This window comes from Gorilla gorilla, chromosome 7 (genome assembly GCF_029281585.2).
Source record: "Gorilla gorilla gorilla isolate KB3781 chromosome 7, NHGRI_mGorGor1-v2.1_pri, whole genome shotgun sequence".
NCBI classification, from domain to species: Eukaryota; Metazoa; Chordata; class Mammalia; order Primates; family Hominidae; genus Gorilla; species Gorilla gorilla.
In genome coordinates this window covers 26,713,445-26,734,904 of record NC_073231.2, presented here as the reverse complement: position 1 = coordinate 26,734,904, position 21,460 = coordinate 26,713,445, and the positions used below count along the sequence as shown (strand labels likewise).

General features: G+C 38.1%; 1 protein-coding gene and 1 long non-coding RNA gene across 5 annotated transcripts in view; one reads left to right on the top strand and one right to left on the bottom strand.

Annotated features, from left to right (window-relative positions):
* Nucleotides 1–21,460, bottom strand: part of PPP3CC (protein phosphatase 3 catalytic subunit gamma) — a 103,817-nt gene that overhangs the window by 3,391 nt on the left and 78,966 nt on the right. For all 3 annotated transcript variants that reach the window (XM_031013659.3, XM_031013658.3, XM_063709129.1), the window contains 6 exons: nucleotides 15,213–15,290; nucleotides 15,032–15,126; nucleotides 10,226–10,351; nucleotides 9,168–9,239; nucleotides 5,449–5,530; nucleotides 4,730–4,827 (listed from right to left, as the gene is read on the bottom strand). In XM_031013659.3, the coding sequence (XP_030869519.1) occupies nucleotides 4,730–4,827; nucleotides 5,449–5,530; nucleotides 9,168–9,239; nucleotides 10,226–10,351; nucleotides 15,032–15,126; nucleotides 15,213–15,290 (551 nt within the window). The remainder of the gene's footprint in view (nucleotides 1–4,729; nucleotides 4,828–5,448; nucleotides 5,531–9,167; nucleotides 9,240–10,225; nucleotides 10,352–15,031; nucleotides 15,127–15,212; nucleotides 15,291–21,460) is intronic.
* LOC129524191 (uncharacterized) overlaps nucleotides 1–21,460 on the top strand; it is a 99,009-nt gene that overhangs the window by 7,951 nt on the left and 69,598 nt on the right. For both annotated transcript variants that reach the window (XR_008667904.2, XR_008667906.2), the window contains exon 2: nucleotides 2,463–2,630. This is a non-coding gene — a long non-coding RNA (uncharacterized lncRNA). The remainder of the gene's footprint in view (nucleotides 1–2,462; nucleotides 2,631–21,460) is intronic.

Below are 21,460 nucleotides of genomic sequence, written 5' to 3'. Positions count from 1 at the left end.
GTCATGTTGACATGTATACCTGCATTTCATTCCTTTTTATGGCTGAATAGTATTCCATTGTGTTTACCACATTTTGTTTATCCAGTTTATGGACAATTGCTTTTTTCTGCTTTTTGGCTATTATGTTGAATGCCATTTATGAACATTTGTGTACAAGTTTTTCCGAGGACATATTTTCATTTCTTTGTGGGGTACGTAGCTATGACTGGAATTGCTGAGTAATAAGTCAATTCTATGTTTAATCATTTGAAGACCTGTCAGAATGTTTTCCAAAGCAGCTGTACCATTTTACATTCCCACCAGCAGTGTTAAGAAGGTCCCAATTTCTCCACATTCTCATCAACACTTCTTATTAACTGCTGTCTTTTCACAGCCATCCTACTGACTGTGAAGTGGTATCCCATTGTGGTTTTGATTAGCATTTTCTGAATGTCTAATGATGTCAAACATCATTTCATGTGCCATTTGTATGTCTTCATGGGAAAAATGTCAATTCAATTCTTTACCCATTTTTAACTGGGTTGTCTTATTCAGTTGTAAGAGTATATTTTCTAGATACCAATCTCTTAGGAGATATATGATTTGAAAACATTTTCAACCATTCTGTGGGATGTCTTTTCATTTTCTTGATAGTACCATTTGCAGTACAGAGTTTTTAATTTTGATGTAGTCCAATTTATAACTGATCTGTTTTAATCTGATGGTCTTTGTGAATCTTGTCCTGTCCTTGGCTTTCCCCACTATTTTGGCTACTGGGATGCTTAGAGGCAAATTTGTGGCTATTGGCTTTATTTTTATTTACCTTTGTGCTTCAATTTCCAAGCATATTTATTTTACTCCACTATGTTTCATGTATACTGTAACTCACGCCAATCCCTCTTAGATCAAGGTGAGACATACATGAATGTATGTTACATGGCCATATGGGATACTGTTGGTTGAAAGCTCTCCAAGTTAAGTTATATGAACAATAAAAGGTCTTTTTTAGTTAATGCTCCAGTTTGCCAATGAGCTGGTGGAACTGAGACTCCAATGTGAAACTAACAAAATAAACTCACTTCCTGTGAATCAATAAGAATAAGAAACTCTAAAAAGTTGGCTCCAACTTTACCTTTGTTCTCACACATTACTGAAGATTTCTATCAATTTTGGAAGTATCAATAAATGGTCCTATCTTGATTAAAACACTCATATTCAACTCATACTTTGGGGCTGAGCCCAAAAGGTGACCAAGAATTAGAAACAAATTTCTAAATAACATAGCTATATAATTCTGTTGCTCAGCCCTGATTTGCAGATTTGCTTTCTCAAGGTTTAGACAAAGTTGGTTTCAATTAAAACAATTTTGTGGATCAGCAAATTTTCATAATGTTTACATAAGGATGCTATAGGACATTCCTTTTTTTCTCTTAACTCATGTTACTGCCTATTACTCTATCTTTGTTGTCAGAGTTGCTCTCGGAATATCTCAGATGACTAATTACCAAGCAAAGCAATGGTGGGGACATATTCTGCTCATAAAAAACTGCACATTTGAGAAAAATATTCAATCGGAAATAGTTTACTGATACTTTCTGTGAAACTAAAGGAACTAGGAAAATAAACTATACTTCCAAAGAGAAAATGTTCAGACTTCCTTCTAAATAGCTGAACTCTAATATCTCAGTATTCTATTTGAAAGAGAAGGAGGAATTCAATCTTATAAAAAGAAAAAAGGGCTGGGCACGGTGGCTCACGCCTGTAATCCTAGCACTTTGGGAGGCTGAGGTGGGCGTATTGCCTGACCTCAGGAGTTCGAGACCAGCCTGGGCAACATGGTGAAACCCCATCTCTACTAAAATATAAAAAATTATCCGGGCATGGCGGTGTACGCCTGTAGTTCCAACTACTTGGGAGGCTGAGGCAGGAGAATTGCTTGAACCTGGGAGGCGGAGGTTGCAGTGAGGCAAGATCGTGCCACTGCACTCCAGCCTGGGCAACAGACCAAGACTCTGTCTCCAAGAAAAGAAAAAAAATGGGGTTGTCCCTGTTAGTCAATAGCAATGACATTTCTACAAAAGAAAAAGGACTCCTATAAATGGCAGGATGGCCAGGCACAGTGGCACATGCCTGTAGTCCCAGCCACTCGAGTAGCTGAGGCAGGGGGATTGCTGGAGCCCAGCAACCGGGCGCTGCCGTGAGCTATGACAGTACCTAGCCATTACATTCTAGCCTGGGCAACTCTGTCTCTTGGAAGAAAAAAAAGAAAAGAAAAAAGGCCAGATGAACGATGAGGTGGGAAAAAAACTAAATAGAAACAATTCAACAAAACAAGGGGAGCAAAAAAAGCAGTTAAACTTTAGTTTAAGATATTAATGCTTCAATACCAATTTTCATACCTAGTGTTAGTCACCCAGTAATATGATCTCCTGTCTCCTCCCCTTGCATGTTTATTCTCACGAACATCAATCTTTTCATTCCAGGATTCCAGAAAGCCCTTTCCTAAGAAGTCAGCTCCCGGGTAAATTTCAGAATTGGTACTCTGAATGAAGAGGTGATTTTGGCACTGGAATAGAATATGGCTGCAGGGAAAGAGGCAAACTCCCTCTCTGATTGAGAAACTGCAACCCCCTCAAACTGTTTTCTTTAAGGTACAAAATATACACGAGGCACAGCAGGTGCACAAATCTGAAGTGTACAGCTCAATACATTCTTACATATGTATACACATGTCTAACTACCACCATGATAATGATACAGAACATTCCTAACACTCTAGATGTTCCCTGTGCCCTTCTGGGACAATATTCTCCCACCAGAGGAAGTGACATTCTGACTTTATTATCACTGATTAGTCCAATGGTTCTTAAATATTATATAAATCAGACAGTCTGTGCTCTTTTATGTCTGGCTTTTGCAGTTTTCCGTAATGTCTATGAGATTCAACCATGTTGTAGCATGTGTCCATAATGTGTTATTTTTTATTGATGAGTATTATTCCATTGTATAAATAGAATACAGTTTATTTATTTATATTTCAGAATACAATTTATTTATGTAGTCTGCTACTGATGGACATCTGGGTTGTTTCCAGCTTTGAGCTATTATGAATAAAGCTACAGTGAACATTCCCATGCATAACCTTTGGTGAACACATCCAGTTTCTCTTGGATATATACCAGGTGTGGAACTGCTGGGTTACAGGGTAGACATATGTTTAGCTTTACTGCCCAATAGTTTTCTAAAGTGCTTGAATCAATTTACAAGCCCTTTAGCAACATACCTAGTTCTAGTTCTCCACAAACACACCAATACTTGGTATTGTCAGACTCTTTTTTTTTTTGGAGACAGGGTCTCGCCCTGTTGCCCAGACTGGAGAGCAGTGGCACAATCATAACTTACTACAGCCTCAAACTCCTGGCCTCAAGTGATCCTCCCACCTCAGCCTCCCAAAGTGCTGGGATAACAGGTGTAAGTCACCATGCCCGGGCCCAAACTTTTAATTTTTAGCCATTCTAGTGGGTATGTAATGGTACCTCACTGTGGTGTTTGTTTTTGTTTTTTTTTTGAAACAGAGTCTCGGTCTGTGACCTGGGCTGGAGTGCAGTGGTGTGATCTTGGCTCGCTGCAACCTCCACCTCCCGGGTTCCAGTGATTCTAGTGCTTCAGCCTCCTGAGTAGCTAGGATTACAGGAGTATGCCACCACGCTCAGCTAATTTTTGTATTTTTAGTAGAGGTGGGGTTTTGCTGTATTGGCCAGGCTGTTCTTGAACTCCTGGCCTCAAGAGATCTGCCTGCCTCAGCCTCCCAAAGTGCTGGGATTACAGGCGTGAGCCACTGCTCCTGGCCCTCACTGTGGTTTTAATATCTATTTCCTAGATGAAAAACTATAATAATATTAAGATCTTTTCATATGTTTATTGGTCACTTTGGTTTTTTTTGAGATGGAGTCTCACTCTGTCGCCCAGGCTGGAGTGCAGTGGCGTGATCTCGGTTCACTGCAACCTCCGCCTCCCGGATTCAAGCAATTCTCCTGCCTCAGGCATCCGAGTACCTGGGATCACAGGTGCCCACCACCACACCTGGCTAATTTTTCTATTTTTAGTAGAGACGGAGTTTCACCATGTTGGCCAGGCTGGTCTCGAACTCCTGACCTCAGGTGATCCGCCCGCCTCGGCCTCCCAAAGTGCTGGGATGACAGGCGTGAGCCACTGTGCCAGGCCTATTGGCCACTTTGATATCCTCTTTTGTGAAGTGCCTGTTTAAATCTTTTGACCATTTTTGAAATTTGTTTTTTCCTATTGATTTATAGTTCTTTATATATTCTGGATACAAGGGCTCTGTGAGACACGTGTATTGCAAAAAATTTTCTTCCATTTTGTGTCTTGCCTTTTTCCTCTCTTAATCACGTATTTTTAAGAAGAGAAGTTCTTTATTTTAATGAAATTCAACTGGCTTTTTAAGGTTAGTACTTTTTGTGTCCTACTTAAGGACTCTGCCTACCCCAGTGTCTACTCTCCATACTTTCTTCTTGTTTTACTGTTTTGCTTTTTACACTGAAGTTATAATAAGCCATTCTGATTTAGGTTTTCTGTATGGAGGGAAGTAGGGGTGAAGATTCATTTCCCCGCTTATGGTATAACCAACTGCTCTCGTGGCATTTTCTGAGGAAAGCCCCCATTTGTAAGTGTGTGCTGACTGTTAGGTAACGGGAGCACACCTTCCATGGAGGAGCACTCTCATACTCACCTGTCTCGATAGTCTGCTTGCCTCCTGAGAGGACGCCCAGAGGGAGTGTGCCTGTGGGAGTCAGGCCCTTGAGAGTCAGCACACTCTCACTTTCTTGCCTGCAAAGGGAGACCAAAACCCTGGGTTAATGCCCGGGAACTCTCCATTCAGCAACTCAAAGATATTGAAGGAAGTGAAGAAAGACAGCAGAGATGGAAGATAGGTTCTCCTACCTCCTACGCCTTCCCTGACTCAAAGAAAGGGATGTTTTCCACAAATATTTTCATTTTAAACAATCAGCCACTTCTTGTTTTTCAATTAGAAGCGTTTAACAGCCAGGCACTGTTCTAACATTTCCCATATTTTATCCCATTTAATACACCTAACAACCTGTGCGCTAGGGCCTATTATTATTTTTACTTTACAGGCAAGGAAACTAAGGCACAGAGATGAAACCCAAGATCACACAGGTAAGAAGAGGTAGAGCCAGAATTTGAACACAGGCAATCGGGTTGGAAAGTCCACACTAAACCACTACATTCACTACATCTAAGCTACTAACAAATCAATGTTTGCTGGAACATTTTTAGTCGCTTTAACATGTTCATTGAATTTGCACTCAACCTAAAGACCTGCAGTTTCAATACTACATTCCAATTCTAAAAAAACTGTTCTGAATTCGACGTCTAATTTACTCTCAAAATGGCTTTAATCCACACTGTAATGACAGACATCCTTACCGAAGAATTGAAAAGACCCGTGCCATCTTCCCAATGGCTCTGATCTTATTCCTGATGATCTCCTTACGAACTGTAGTGCTTCCTTAGAGAATACAAAGAATAAGTAAGTTAAAGAGATGTGTTAATAGGCTGCCTTTAAAAAATTCAGGATGAAGTGTCTTAAGTTAAAGAAACAATTGTTTTTAAAAAACAGAAATGAAGGCTTAAGTTTGTTTAAACAAACAAAAATCTCAGGAAGTTCTAAGAAGCAAGAGAAAAAATGACTCAGAAGATAAAAAGATGAAGTAAAAAATGAGAGGCCACAAAAAAGACAGACTGGGTGGATCTATGAGAGGTAGGAACTTATTTGTGGTTGTGAAACGTAGAACACAGCAAAGAATAAAACACACACATACATAAACAAACCTCACAAAGAAAGCTGCTACAGCAAAGATGTCTTTTGATAATGCTGTGGGCCACCTTAGGGTGCAGGGTTCGGCCTGCCAAATGGCAAGTGATCATTCCAGCAGCTGTCTTCTGTATGTAAACACAACACCCAGCTAGCTCTCCTGAACTTAGTGAGGGCTGCTTTCATTCTATAATCTTCACTTATATTAGTGAGTTATTGCCTCACGATACTACTTACAACTGTGCACTATTTTAAAAAGCAACAACAGAAAAAGTTAACTTAAGACTTTATGGCTTTTTCTTATCTAAGATTCTGAAAATAGCCCACACATGAGAAGCCAAGGTCCAGCATGCACCAGGTGACTACAGTCAAAAGTCAGAAAAAGAAACATGGCCTCTCCTTCCTCACATCCAACCCTCAGCACCCTGCCGGATCACGCAACAGGTCCAGAGAAAACATATACATTAAAACTGAAGGGGAGGATGGAGGGCCTTTCTGAAATTATTCAACTACCAATTTTAAGTCTAACCAATAGACTATGGTGGGACAGAGAGTAAGCATTAAGCTCTTAGCACGGTTTAGTCGGATACCTTTCTGATAGCTTGGAATGTAGTGATCTTCAGGGAGAAGAAACACCAAGAAACAAGGAGATGAAGACAGAAATATGAGAAGAGAAATTTATGTTTACATGGAAAAGAGAAAAAAAAATCAAAGTGAAATGCAATGAGAGAAACAGGCTATTATCTTTACCAGCTCATAAGAGATATCCTTGGAATCATGCTACAACATTAAATTGCAAGTTTATTTTGTCAGTAGTTTCTTCCATTTCTTAAAAGTTTATGGTTTTACATTAATTCACATCTATGAGCATCCAACATTTTCTACCCCCACAGATCATGAAAATAATATTAAACAAAGATATTATTTGTGGAATAAATGATGCCAAAAACAAGGAACAAAAACGGAGGACAGAACAGTTTACAAATCTCTTCACAGGAATAGTATGTTTTTTTGTTTAATGGATTCTATAGCTTCTCTTTCAGGGGATATAATTGTTCTTCCTTTTTTTTTTTTTTTTTTTTTTTTTGAGATGAGTCTCACTCTGTCGCCAGGCTGGAGTGCAGTAGTGTGATCTTGGCTCACTGCAACCTCTGCCTCTCAGGTTCAAGCAATTCTCCTGCCTCAGCCTCCCGAGTAGCTGGGACTACAGGTGTGTGCCACCACGCCCCAGCTAATTTTTGGATTTTTAGTAGAGATGGGGTTTCACCATGTTGGCCAGGATGGTGTCGATCTCCTGACCTCATGATCCACCTGCCTCAGCCTCCCAAAGTGCTGGGATTACAGGCATGAGCCACTGTGCCCGGCCCATTCTTCCTTTTTATTTATTTATTTATTTATTTATTTTTAAGTTTGTGGTGGTAAAGAATAGGAAATATATGTGTTTTTGTTTGTTTGTTTGAGACAGGGTCTCCCTCTGTTGGCCAGGCTAGAGTGTAGTGGCAAGATCTCCGCTCATTGCAACCTCTGCCTCCCAGGTTCAAGTAATCCTCCCACCTCAGGCCCCCAAGTAGCTGGGACCAGAGGCACTCGCCATCACATCTGGTTGATTTCTGCATTTTTAGTAGAGATGGGGTTTCACCATGTTGCCCAGGGGGATATTCGGTTTTTCTTTTGTTTTTCACTTGGCTGCACTATTTCCTCAAGAATAACTGGTTCCTTGTAGTGATCTCCTATACCATAAGTAAAAACACTCGCAAGCTATCTTCCATATGCTGTTGATCTTCAGTGCAGAACCTGAAGCATGAGAGTGTCTGGTAATTTCCTCTAGATTCCTAAAGGGAGTTGTGTTTTCTCCACGATGGAGATGGTTTATCCTCACAGTTAAGGGAACCACCTTAGCACAGAGCCTGGATAGGATGAGGCCGGTTTGTACTTGGATGACCACCACTTTTCCAGAATCTCTTGCATTGTCAGACAAGTCAGGACCTACCTTTATAATCAAACCTCCCACAGCACACTAGGAAAAAAAGTACTTGGCTACATATATATTAAAATGTTACTGTATAAAAAGATCCCTCACACACCAATAAGAAAAAAATCAAAATGGGGCTGGGCGTGGTGGCTCATGCTTGTAATCCCAGCTCTTTGGGAGACCGAGGCAGGCAGACCACTTTGAGCTCAGGAGTTCCAGACTAGCCTGGGCAACATGGCGAAACCCCATCTATACTAAAAATACAAAAATTAGCTGGTCATGGTGGCACGCGCCTATAATCCCAGCTACTCGTGAGGCTAAGGCAGGAGAATCACTTGAACTCGGGAGGTGAAGGTTGCAGTGAGCAGAGATCGCGCCACTGCATTCCAGCCTGGGTGACAGAACAACACTCTGTCTCAAAAAAAAAAAAAAAAAAAAGGATAGAAGATATGAATTGACAAGTCACAAAAGAGAGATAAACATGGCCAACAAACACAAGAAAAAATTGTCCATTAGTCTCATACAAATATAAACTAAAAATTTAATTAAAAACTTAGTAACACCAGACTATAAGAAGTATCATAAACAGTATTGGAGACAGCACTGTGACTATGTATGCATCCTGCAAAATGTAAAGTGGTACAGCCTTTCTAGAGGCTGTATCAGAAATTTCTATCTGTATCAGAATTGAAATTTTAAGTATTAATTAACACAGATATTCGATTTCTACAAATTCATCCTATGGAAATAATCAAGAAGTGTTATTCCTGATTTTCTAATATTGCTTTACTTCCTTTCATCTGACATATTTATTTACTGTTTTTCCTCCCTACACTAGCAAATAAGCTTATTGAGAGCAAGGACCTAAACAATACAGTACTTGGTATATATCAAGCATGTAATAAACACTAGTTAAGAGAATGTGCACATTTTTATCTAAACAAATGTTCAAAACTATATGGGTTTTGTCAGCAAAAACTTGGGAAAAACTCCAATATCCAACACCACCGGGATTAGTTAAAACACTGATCAACATGGACAACTACAGATCCATTAGAAACTAGTCTACAAAGAAACTCCACAAAAATATTGTACTACAGAGGAAAGCTATGTGCAAAGATAAAAGACAATTAACACAGTATACATTAAGATGTTAACTGTGGATATCTATAAGATGACGGGATTATGGGTGACTTTTTTTCCTTATTTATGGTTTCTCGTATTTTTCAAATTTTATTTTTCTACAATGAACTAACTTTATTTTTAATAAGACAAAGAAAATCATTCAAAATAAACTAAAACAACTAAAACCAAAACCAAACCTCTTTCTAGTTTTAGTTCAAAGGAGGAAAAGTTTACCTTCTGCTTCATCATCAGAAATCAGTTCGTCATCAGAGCATATGTTGAGCACATTTACCAGCATCTCTGTGACTAAGTAAGACAAAATAATCCAAAATTTAGGCAATTAATGAGGTACTTTCTCTAAAATAATGTGGATATCTAAATAAACACACATTAAGTAAGCATAAGCAAAAATTATTTATCATTATGTTAGTAAGAATAGCTATAAAAAGTAGCATAAATGTAAACTTTCAGGTTTAAAAAGAATTTGGGTAGATTACTTGCTCCAGTAAAAGTCTGGAGTCTTTGAAGATCTATTGCCTAATTACTTGATTTTACCGGATTGCTGTTCAGAGCTTCTTCCCACACCGATACACACGTGAGAAAATTTTTTTCCCACTTTACAAAGTTAAGCCAACAGGCCTATGTCCAACAGGCTTAGCTAATTTGAGTAGCTATACAAATAAAATTGTAAGGACAATAAATTCTGTTTAAATCTCTTCAGTACTGAAGAAATCTGAGGGAATGACAAGTAACTATGTTATTTTAACATCTTGATCATAGTAGGTCAGCTACTTTAAATTGATATTTACAATAAAAAACCATAATATATTAAAATTTAAGAACCAATTACATGCCATTTACAAATCTATGTAGAGGCTGGGCACGGTGGCTCACACCTGTAATCCCAGCACTTTGGGAGGCTGAGGAGGGCGGATCACTTAAGGTCAGGAGTTTGAGACCAGCCTGGCCAATATGGTGATACCCTGTCTCTACTAAAATACAAAAATTAGCCGGGTGCAGTGGCACGTGCCTATAATCCCAGCTCCTCAGAAGGCTGAGGCAGGAGAATTGCTTGAACCTGGGAGGCGGAGGTTGTAGTTAGCTGAGATCGTGCCACTGCACTCCAGCCTGGGTGACAGAGCGAGACTCCATCTCAGAAAAAAAAAAAAAAAAATCTATGTAGAGAACAAACAAAATTAGAAAACATTTCTGAATCATGGAGGGGCTCATGCAAATATAAGGTATGCTCAGTCACCAAACAACTGATGAGACATGTGCTTTAGTTCTCTTACCTTTTTCCCCAACAAAAGGCAAAGACCATGTGAAAACATCCATAAAGTTTGGAAGCCAGTAGGGGTGTGGAGAACAGTTAAACTGCCTGATATTCATGACATTGTTTTCATATTTCAACACAGCAGCTAAAAAGGAAAAAAGCAAGAAAATCTGGCACAGAGGAACATGGCATGGCAAGTGGTATGCTTTGTACAGCTGTGTACCTGCTACACAGAATTCGAGAACTTTCCATTTGTAAAGTCAGGACTTGACTAGGTAAAGGGCAGATGGAAAATTTGAAAGCCTTTTATTCAGTTCATTCTCTTAAGAGTTATTCCAAGGAACAAAGTTACCTGAAGAGCTCATATAATAAAAGCACAAAAGAAACTGAAACTTTGGAGTCACTGCACAGTAACTATCTATATAAACCTCAAGATCCATGTGAAGAAAATTTCCCCATAATTTCCTTTTATAGGCCAAATGGTTATAATTACAACTCTCCTTTGAAGGCAAATATCACTCATTAAATGGACACAGCCTGTTTTGCTAGTCATTAGCCAGAGTCAGAGATTGTATACACTCTCTGGGAGTTTATATATTGCAGTTATCAACTCATACTGGAAGATACAAATGGCAAATTTGGAGCAATTTACAATTAAATGTTCAAAATTAGATTAAATCATCTCTGTATTCAATATAGTGGATTTTAAAATTGCCGATTTCTCCAATACACAGCAGTATATTGCCAGCATGCTATAAATGTTTAATATTAACCATTCAGATAGTCGCACACATACTTTGATGCCAAACTGATTTTCTTTATAGTTTGAAAGTCTTAAAATCCAATTCCTTAGCCTTTATCACCAGCAATGTTGTTTGCACTATTCTCTTAATTATTCTGTGGTCATAAAATAAAACAGGGTGTAACACTTCTCCAGAAATGACAGATATAGGTCACGTCCTCATTCCTGTTTCTTTGCTACAGGATAATCTAGTGTTCTTAAAATTTAAGTTATTGAATGTCTAAAATGTACACCATATATTATTAAGAAAATAAATTAAAATATAGTTTCTAGCACTTAAAAAGCCTAACACTGGCTATGATGTACATGTTCCATTATTTTCACGTGTATGTATTTTATTTAGTTTAGGTAAATATGTCATATATCATTATTCAACAACTCCCTCAATTTCTACCCAGGAAAAAGAAGTGGGAGGTGAGTCTCAACAGTGAATGACTGGAAACAAGAGCTTATAAAACTGCTTTTGGGTGTGTTCCCAGTGGACAGAAGAAAACAAGAATAAGAATCTTTAAAAATCATGATTAAAGGTCTTTCGTGTAACTAGTGGAACTAAGAAATACCTGTAGATACCAAGAAGTCTAAAGAATATGAAAGAGCACTCCTAGCACTTTGGGAGGCCGAGGCGGGCAGATTGCCTGAGCTCAGGAGATTGAGACCAGCCTGGGCAACATGGTAAAACCCCGTCTCTACTAAAATAAAAAAAATTAGCCAGGCGTGGCGACGTGCACCTGTAGTCCCAGCTACTCGGGAGGCTGAGGCAGGAGAATTGCTTGAACCCGGGAGGCAGAGGTTGTAGTGAGCCAAGACCGCACCACTGCACTCCAGCCTGGGCAACACAGTGAGACTCTGTCTCTGAAAAAAAAAAAATAATATGAAAGAGGCCAGGTGTGGTGGCACACACTTGTAATACCAGCACTTTGGGAGGCCGAGGCAGGAGGACTGCTTAAGCTCAGGAGTTTGAGACCAGCCTGGGCAACATAATGAGACCCTATCTCTATAAAAAATATTTTAAAATTAGCCAGGTGTGGTGGCATGCACCTGTGGTCCCAGCTAGTTGGGAGGCTGAGGTGGGAGGATCACTTGAGCCCAGGAAGTCGAGGCTGCAGTGAATCAAGTTCCTGCCACTGTGCTCCAACCTAAGTGACAGAGACCGAGAGAAAGAGAGAGAGAGAGAAAGAAAGAGAGAGAGAGAGAGGGAGAGAGAGAGAGAAAGAAAGAAAGAAAGAAAGAAAGAAAGAAAGAAAGAAAGAAAGAAAGAAAGAAGGAAAGAAAGAAGGAAAGAAGGAAGGAGAAAGAAAGACAAAGAAAGAAAAGAGAGAGAGAAAGAGAAAGACAAAAGAAAAGAAAAGAGAGAAAGAGAAAGAAGAGCAACAGTAGAAGAAAAGGAAGAAGAAAAAGAATAATAGAGTTCCCTTTTTCAGAAAAGAAGGCACTTGTATGGGGAGTAACTGAGTACCCCCAGGGACTGTTTCAAATGCCACATTTTCTGCCTTTTTCCTTCTAAAATGCTTAAGAAACAACCAATGAAAATAAGACTGTTTTGAGATAAAATTTACTAATGATGTCAAAGCTGACAGAATACTCAGGTAGAATGAACTGTGGCTTTTATTTTTTTTTTATTTTTTAGAGACAGGGTCTTGCTCTACTGCCCGGCTGGAATGCAGTGGTGTGATCACAGCTCACTGCAGCCTCGAACTACTGGACTCAAAGGATCCTACTACCTCAGCCTCCTGAGTAGCTAGGACTATAGGCATGCTCCACCTTGCCTGGCTAACTTTTAAATTTTTATTTGTAAAGATGGGGTCACATTTTGCTGCCCAGGCTGGTCTTGAATTCTAGGCCTCAAGTGATCCTCCCCTTGGCCTCCCAAAGTGCTGAGATTACAGGCATGAGCCACTGTGCCTGGCCAGGACTGTGATGTTAAAAGTTTGCTAAAGAAATAATCAAGAACAAAACCAGGTTAGTTTGAGACAAAAAACAAGCTAGCAGTGAGTGAGCTGTATAGTGCCTGCTGACTTAGATGGCATGTTTCAGCTTGGCACACTGATAAATCCATTGAGCAATCAATAGATACTCTTTTTGATGAAGTTAAAAAAGAAAGTGAGAAAGGAACACCTTCATTACAAATAGGAGATCTAGGGCCACAAGAGTCCTTGAAGGCGTTTAACAACACAAACAGTCCACACCATTGATAAGAGAATAAATAAGAATAAAACCTAAGTTGCTAATATACTGGAAATATCAGGAAAAAGGAAATAACAAATGAACTTAGGGAGAAGCAGAGCATTGTAGGACAGATAAGGCTCAGAGAAGAATGCTAAGTTAAATGAAAACACAAGACTAGGACAGAACTTAAGTTAAAGACATGCTTTTTAAAATAGACAAGTCACTGGAGGACACACTAAAATGACTGACCCAAATCGAATTTAAATGAGATGTGCCATTCCATAGTTTACTTTTAAATAGAGTAAATATTAATTATATTTTGGCCATCTTTGAAACTTATCTCCCCAACTGCATATACAAGGTATAACTATAAAGTAATGAGACTTAAGAAACCACCAGCTACAAACACACCAGACCTTTGTATCAGATGAGTGTGGTCCTTTGATATTATCACATCAGGTACAATAACAGTAAAATCTGTATTATTATAGTAATTTATATTTTGAACAACACTTTAATATCCATTTTCCTTATTCCAACTTATCTTCAACAACCCTATATGACAGATATTTTAAAGATGAGGCTCAGAGAAGTATCTTGTTAAATGTGACACACTTAAAAGTGAAGCAGGACTAGACTGACTCCTTGCTTTGTGTTCTTTTCAGCACAACTTGTTGCCTTACCATATAATTAATCCAGAGATGCTGCCATTACTCAAAACGTTTTTGGAACTCCTCTTTTGGAAGTGCCTCCAGAGCCATTGTATCAGCAACACGAGAAAAATCAGTCTCATTACCTTATAATCATACCTTGTTTCTGACCCCAAATGGTATCATCTAGCTTGATCACTCACCTTATTTATCAGTCTTGACTCCGAATGACTTTTGGCTGTCCAAAAATCAAATCCACCCTCAAAGGACGAAGATTTCCCATCATTGAGGATAATCAAAAGAATGTGTCGCAGACTCTGAAGGCAATGCCAAAAGAGGAGTTCCAAAAATGTTTTTGAACAAGGACAGCATTGTTGGAATAGGTGTGTAGCCTCCCAAGGTAACTACTTTGAAGGGACAATACTCATTTGGGTATGTTTGTTCTGGCATGTTTATTTTCAAAGTCCTATTAATTTATAGTCATACTTTATAGACAACAAAATAGTTACAGAAATATGAAGTTTTTAGTAGGACCACTGCCTCGATAGAAAACTTATAAACTATTAATCATAAAAGTTTTAAATTAAAAAAAGACTTTAACAGGATAAAGTCTTAGAAGTAAAATTTCTGGAACAAAAGGCATGTATATATCCATTCTTCTTTTTTCATATGGGAAACTGAAGATTAGAAAGATAATGTGACTCACTCAAAGTCACAGTATTAGTTTCTGGCAGGGCTTAAACTAAAAATGAAGTTTTTTTTTGACTTTGTACACTAGGTCACTCTACCTAGACCATATCTCAAGAAAAACAAAAATAGTTTAATAATTCACAAAGATTAAAATACCAATGATGACTTTGAGATACTGTTATAAACACATTAAATTCACCAAAACCAATAATTTATGCTAAATATTCTGGGATGAGCCTGAAGCAATTTATTCTTCTTATACTTTGATTCTGTAGTATCAATCTGACCTATTATGATCATTATTTATACTCACAAAGAAGCCAGTAATCCTTAGGAGATAAAGACCAAGCAGCAGCATAAATTCTAAATTTCTTGGCCTTTGTTTCAACTAAGACCACTTTTTTCTTATTTAAAATTTATGTTTTAAAATGACACAAACACACATACATACATACAATTAAACCAGAGCTCACGTTTACTCATAAATTCAAACTCAAATATTGCTGGACTCCTTTACCTTTATTGTTATAGACATCTAGGTAATTGGGGGCAGAGAAAATTGTAATAAGTGATGGAAAGCCTGTTGCTTGGCTCTTCCTGTACATTCGATACCTGAAAAAGAGATGAAAGTCCATCTGTCTGCATATTAAATGCAAAGACTCTGCAGTGATATTTGGTACAATTTTAATGTAACTTACCCAGCATCTTGGGCTTCATGGGCTCTGATAATTGATAGTAAATTATTGTTCTGCAAAAACTCACAAACTGCAGGGTAACTGGAAAAGAAAATTAGAAAACATAAATCCAGAATTAAAACAATTTTTTTTAATAGGAAGATGGGGAAAAGTCAAGGTGATATTAGCTGATTTTGTTTCAAAATTACAAGTATTACACACTACTGAAATTTTATGAATAGCTTAGTACTCATCATTCTGTTTCTCTATTTCACTAATATACTTCACTACAGATCAAACATGAAAACAATAGATAATCCTACAATAGAAAGAGCTCCTCCATCTCATCTTTTAATTTTTTTGTCTTAATCCATAACAATACAACATCAAAACTTTTATCAGTGTCTTGATATTACAAAGTACAACAGTAGTGTGTGTGTGTGTGTGTGTGTGTGTGTGTGTGTGTGGTAGATGCTAAAAATTCAACACATACTTTTCTTCAATTGTCAAATTGTTACAGAAATAAAAGAATATACTTACAGCTTCACAGGTAATATAAACACCAAGATAATATTATGCAGGAATATATATATACATATATATGTATATATATAGGTTGTTTTTTTTTTTTTTTTTTTTTTGAGACGGAGTCTTGCTCTGTCGCCCAGGCTGGAGTGCAGTGGTGCAATCTTGGCTCACTGCAAGCTTATGCAGGAATATTTTAGGAGTAGATGTAAATATTTTAGCCAACCATATTCTAAAAAAAGATACAATATTCTCATATACTACTAAAATATTCTTTTCATACTATTACCTCTCTGAATGACAAATACCTGATAGGAAGAACTGGAGTATACAAAATTAACCTGGAATTACTTAGGCATTAATTATTTAGTTTATTTTTAAAATCTTTGTTTCTCATTATGCTCATTAGAACAAATTTACTTTTAAAGTAGGTTGTAGGTGACGTCGGCAAGATAGCAAAAGAGAATGTCCCCAGCCCTGGTCCTCCTACAGAAACAATAGTTTGGAAGCCATCCATGGCCATAAGTGCCGCTGTAAGAACCTTAGGATTGAGGTAGGTGGTTATGAAACCTTGGTGGAGCCCAAGACTAGGAAGGGCTGCTTTGAGAAGGTAGGCCCACTGACCTTTCAGCTACAGACCCAGAATCAGCCCATCCCTTGTAAACCTGGCTCCAGTCCCACTTGTCTGCAGTCCTACCACCAGCCTCATCCATCCTGGGAAGGAACCATGTCTGTTGATGCCCCTAGTAACAGATCCACCAACCAGACCCAACTGCAGACTCAAAGCAGCACTCTGACCTGGCTCCAGCCCTGCTCTACTGTGGCCAAGAGGAAGTTCTGCCTTAACAGGGGCCTTGTGGAAATCATGCCTGTCCATTCCTCTGGTAAAAGGGCTGCTGATTGGACCCAAACATAAACCCAAACCAGCCTGTGACCCAGCTTGGGTCCCACCCTATTGAGTTCCAGAGACAGCTCTCCCCATCCATGGGACATACTTGTCCATGCCCCTAGTGGTAGGCCCACTGACTGTGAACCCTAATGTAGCCCCATAATCTAGCTTCAGCCCTGCTTAATCACAATACCACAGGCAATCCCATCAACCCAGGGACTCAATAGGAGAAGGTATTTACTTGATGAACGAGTCCATAAAAACTGGAAGGCCCCTGCTCCTTCAAATGCATAGACTCCATTGCAAGGCTATATGAATTATAAAGAACCAGGCAAAAATGACACCACCAAAGGAAACTAATAAAGCTCTAGTAACTGGCCCTAAATAAATAGAGATGTATGAATTGCATGACAAAGAATCCAAAATAATCATCTTAAAGAAGCTCAATGAACTACAACTAAACAAAATCAGGAAAGCAATAAATGAATAAAGAGAGATGTTTAATAAAGAAACAGAAACCATAAAAAAGAAGCAAATAGAAATCCTGGAGCTGAAGAATACAATGATTCAACTGAAAAGCTCAAGAGACAGCTTCAACAGCAGACTCAGGCAGAAGAAAAGAACTGGGAAACTTAAAAGATAGGTCATTTGAAATGATAGCATTAAAGGGACAAAAAGAAAAAAGAATAAAAAAGAATGTGGAAAGTATACAGGACTTATGGGACAACATCAAGTGAAAATAATATAGGCATATGAGAGTTAAGGAGAAGAAAAAGGGGCAGAAAGCTTCTTATTTTTAAAAACTAAAGGCTAACAGTTTAACAAATCTAGGGAGGAAAATGGACATTTCAATTCATGAAGCCCAAAGGTCTCCAAATAAGTTAAACACAAAGACTCATTATAATTAAGTTGCTAAAACTCAAAAAGAAAAAATCTGAAAGCAGCAAGAGAAAACCTACTTGTCATATAATATACAAGGAAGCTTCTATAAGACTATCAGTGAATTTCTCAGCTGAAACCTTGCAGGCCAGGAAAGCGGGAGATAATATATTCAAAGTACTAAAAGAAAGAAAAAAAACCTGCCAACCAGGAATACTTTACTCATCAAAATTACCCTTTAAGAATGAAGGAGAGATAAAGACTTTTCCAGACAAACAAAAACTGGAGTTTGTCATGACTACACTAGCCTTATGAGAGCAACTAAAGGAAGTTCAAGTAGAAATTAAAAGATGCAGCTGGCCACGGTGGCTCGTGCCTGTAATCCCAGCACTCTGGGAAGCTGAGGAAGGCAGATCACTTGAGGCCAGGAGTTAGAGACCAGCCTGGCCAACATGGTGAAACCCCATCTCTACTAAAAATATAAAAAAATTAGCCAGGTGTGGTGGTGTGTGCCTGTAGTCCTAGCTACTCAGGAGGCTGAGGTAGGAGAATCACTTGAACCCAGGAGGCAGAGGCTGCAGTGAGCCAAGATCGCACCACTGCACTCCAGCCTAGGTGACAGAGCAAGATCCTGTCTCAAAAATAAAGTAAAACCTGAAATTAATTACATTAGGTGTGTGAATGGGGAGTAAAGTGTAGAGTTTCTATACGTCATTGAAGGTAATTTCTTCTCAGCGTAAGACAGAGTGCTATAACTATAAAATGTTTGATGCAAACCCGATGAACAAAAAAGCACAGTAGATACACAAAAGATAAAAAGAACCAAAATACCCCACTACAAAAATAAAAATCAAATCACAAAGAGAAAAAGAGAGGAATAGTAGAACCACAAAACAGAAAGCAACCAACAAAATGGTAATAGTAAGTCCTTACCTATCAATCATTACTTTAACTCCCAAATCAAAAGATATAGTATGAGTGAATGGATGAAAACAAGACCCAACTACATGCTCTCTACAAAAGACTCACTTTATATTTAAAGACACACATAAGCTGAAAGTAAAAGGGTAGAGAAAGGTATTCCATGCAAGTAAGTAACCAAAAGAGAACATGAGTGGCTAAACTTTTATCAGACAAAATAAACTTTAAGTCAGAAATCATCACAAGAGAGAACAAAAGTCATTATATAATGATAAAAGGGTCAATACAACAGAAAGATGTAACAATTATAAATATATATGTGCCCAACATCAAAGCACCTAAATATATAAAGCAACAACAGATCTGAAGGCAAACATTGACAGTAATAAAATAATAGCAAGTAGGACGGGCAAGGTGGCTCACACCTGTAATCCCAGCACTTTGGGAGGCTGAGGTGGGTGGATCACCTGAGGTCAGGAGTTCGAAACCAGCCTGGCCAACATGGTGAAACTCCGTCTCTACTAAAAATACAAAAATTAGCTGGGCGTGATGGTGCATGCCTGTAATCCCAGCTACTTGGGAGGCTGAGGCAGGAGAACTGCTTGAACCCAGGAAGCGGAGGTTGCAGTGAGCCGAGGTCGCACCACTATACTCCAGCCTGGGCGACAGAGCGAGACTCCATCTCAAAATAATAATAATAATAGCAAGTAACTTCAATACATCATTCTCTGTAATGGATAAATCATCCAGTCAGAAATCAATAAGCAAACAACAGAACTGAACAACACTATGAACCCAATGGACCTAATACGCATATACAAAACTTCTTGCCAAATAACAGAAGAATAGAATTCTTCCCAAGTGTACACAGAATATTCTTTAGGCTATATAATCACAAAGAAGTATCAACAAACTTAAGAAGATGTAAATCGTCCTAAGTATCTTTTCCCACCATAATGGAATGAAACTAGAAATCAATAACTTAAGAAAACAGGAAAATTCACAAATACATAGAAACTACACACCACACTTTTGAACAACTATTGTGTCAAAAAGGAAATCAAAAAGGAATTTTAAAATTATCTCTAGATAGGTCAGGAGTTCGAGACCAGCCTAAGCAACACAGCAAGACCTCATCTCCTCTAAAAATTTTGAAAACAATTAGCTGGGCATGGTGGTACATCCTGTAGTCCCAGCTACTCAGGAGGCTGAGGCAGGAGGATTGCTTGAGGCCAGGAGTTCAAGATTGCAGTGAGGTATCATTGTGCCACTGCATTGAGCCTGGGTGACAGAGCAAAACATCCTACCTAAAAAAAAAAAAAAAAACCTCGAGATAAATGAAAACAAAAATATACATATCAAAATGTATGGGATGCAGCAAAAGCAGTACTTACAGGAAAGTTTATAGTAATAAATGCCGATTTAAAAAACAAAAAAGATCTGAATTAAACAACCTTATTTTACACTTCAAGAAACTAGAAAAAGGAGAATCAAATAAGCCCAAAGTTAGCAGAAGAAAGGAAAGTTTAGGGCAGAAATGAATCAAATAGAAAACAGAAAAACAATGGAAAAAAGTCAACAAAACTAAGAGTTGGTTTTTGAAAAGCTAAACAAAATTGACAAACCCTTAGCAAGACTAAGAAAAAAAGAGATACTCAAATAAATAAAACAAAAAATGAAAGAGGAGACATTACAATAGATGCCTCAGAAATAAAAGGGATCATAATGGACTATTATGAATAATCACACACCAAAACACTGGAAAACCTAGAAGAAATGGATAGAGTCCTGGAAATATACAACCTGCCAAAACTGAATCAAGAAGAAATAGAAAGCCCAAACAGACCAATAGCAAATATGGAGATTGAATCAGTAATCAAACAGCTCTCAACAAAGAAAAGCACAGGACCAGATGGTTTCATGGGTGAATTCTATTAATCATTAAAAAAAGAATTAATACCAATCTTTCTTAAACCTTCCAAAAAATAGAAGAGAGAATTCTTCCAAACTCACATTATGAGGCTAGCATCACTCTGATACCAAAGCCAAAGACACCAGAAGAAAGAAAAGTACAGGTGAGTATCTCTGATGAACATAGATTTTTAAATCCTCAATAAAACACTAGAAAGCCAAACTCAACAACACACTAAAAGTATTATATACTGTGGCTAAATGGGATTTATCCCTGGGATAAAAGAAGGCAGAGTATCACTTTGTTCAGCCTCAGCTGGGAACATGTGTGCTGGGTGAGTCAAATTTTTTATCTCATTATTCCCAGTAGCTACATTCTATAATGTTGCTGCAAAAACAGAATTAGCAAATAATGAAACACTACTGCTAAGGGAAATATAGGGTAAAGTTCCTGTGAGGCTCTGGTCATAACATTTTCACCCACCAATTAATATATAACCTTGTTTCAGATGTGTTTCTGTGTAATAATACTTTAGGTCATTTACACTGTTGATTCATTAACATTGAACTCATGGCCAAAACCACCATAACTCATGCCTAAACAAAGCTTATATCTAACACTCGCATATTTTCTCTGTAAGACACACCACAGCCTTTTTGTGCTTAGGGACCCTAGACAGCAGCACTTCAGCACTACACTTGGTGGCCATTCTAAACAGTGAAATCACTCATGAAAAGCACAAAAACATAAAACATGTTTCACTAAATAAAACTCAAAAGAATGCCTGTTTACAATATGAGGGCTGCAAAAAGAAGGTAGGGCATCATTTTGTTCAACCTCAGCTAGGAACACGTGAGTGAGGTGACTCAAATTTTTTGTTGCACTGCACACTGCATTCCCATGAATGATTATGAAACCTCTGTAAGTACTGATTTGAGTGTTACAAATACATCTTAGTAAGTGGGGGAATTCACAAATATGAAATCCACAAGTAATGAGAATCAATTATATATCTACAGGATTAAGTTTTAGAAGTAGAATTTCTGGATCAAAGGCCATGTACAAATACCTTTGAAAGATATTGCCAAGTTGATGTCCACAGAAATTGTACCAATTTCTATTCTGACAACAATGAATATGTATTAT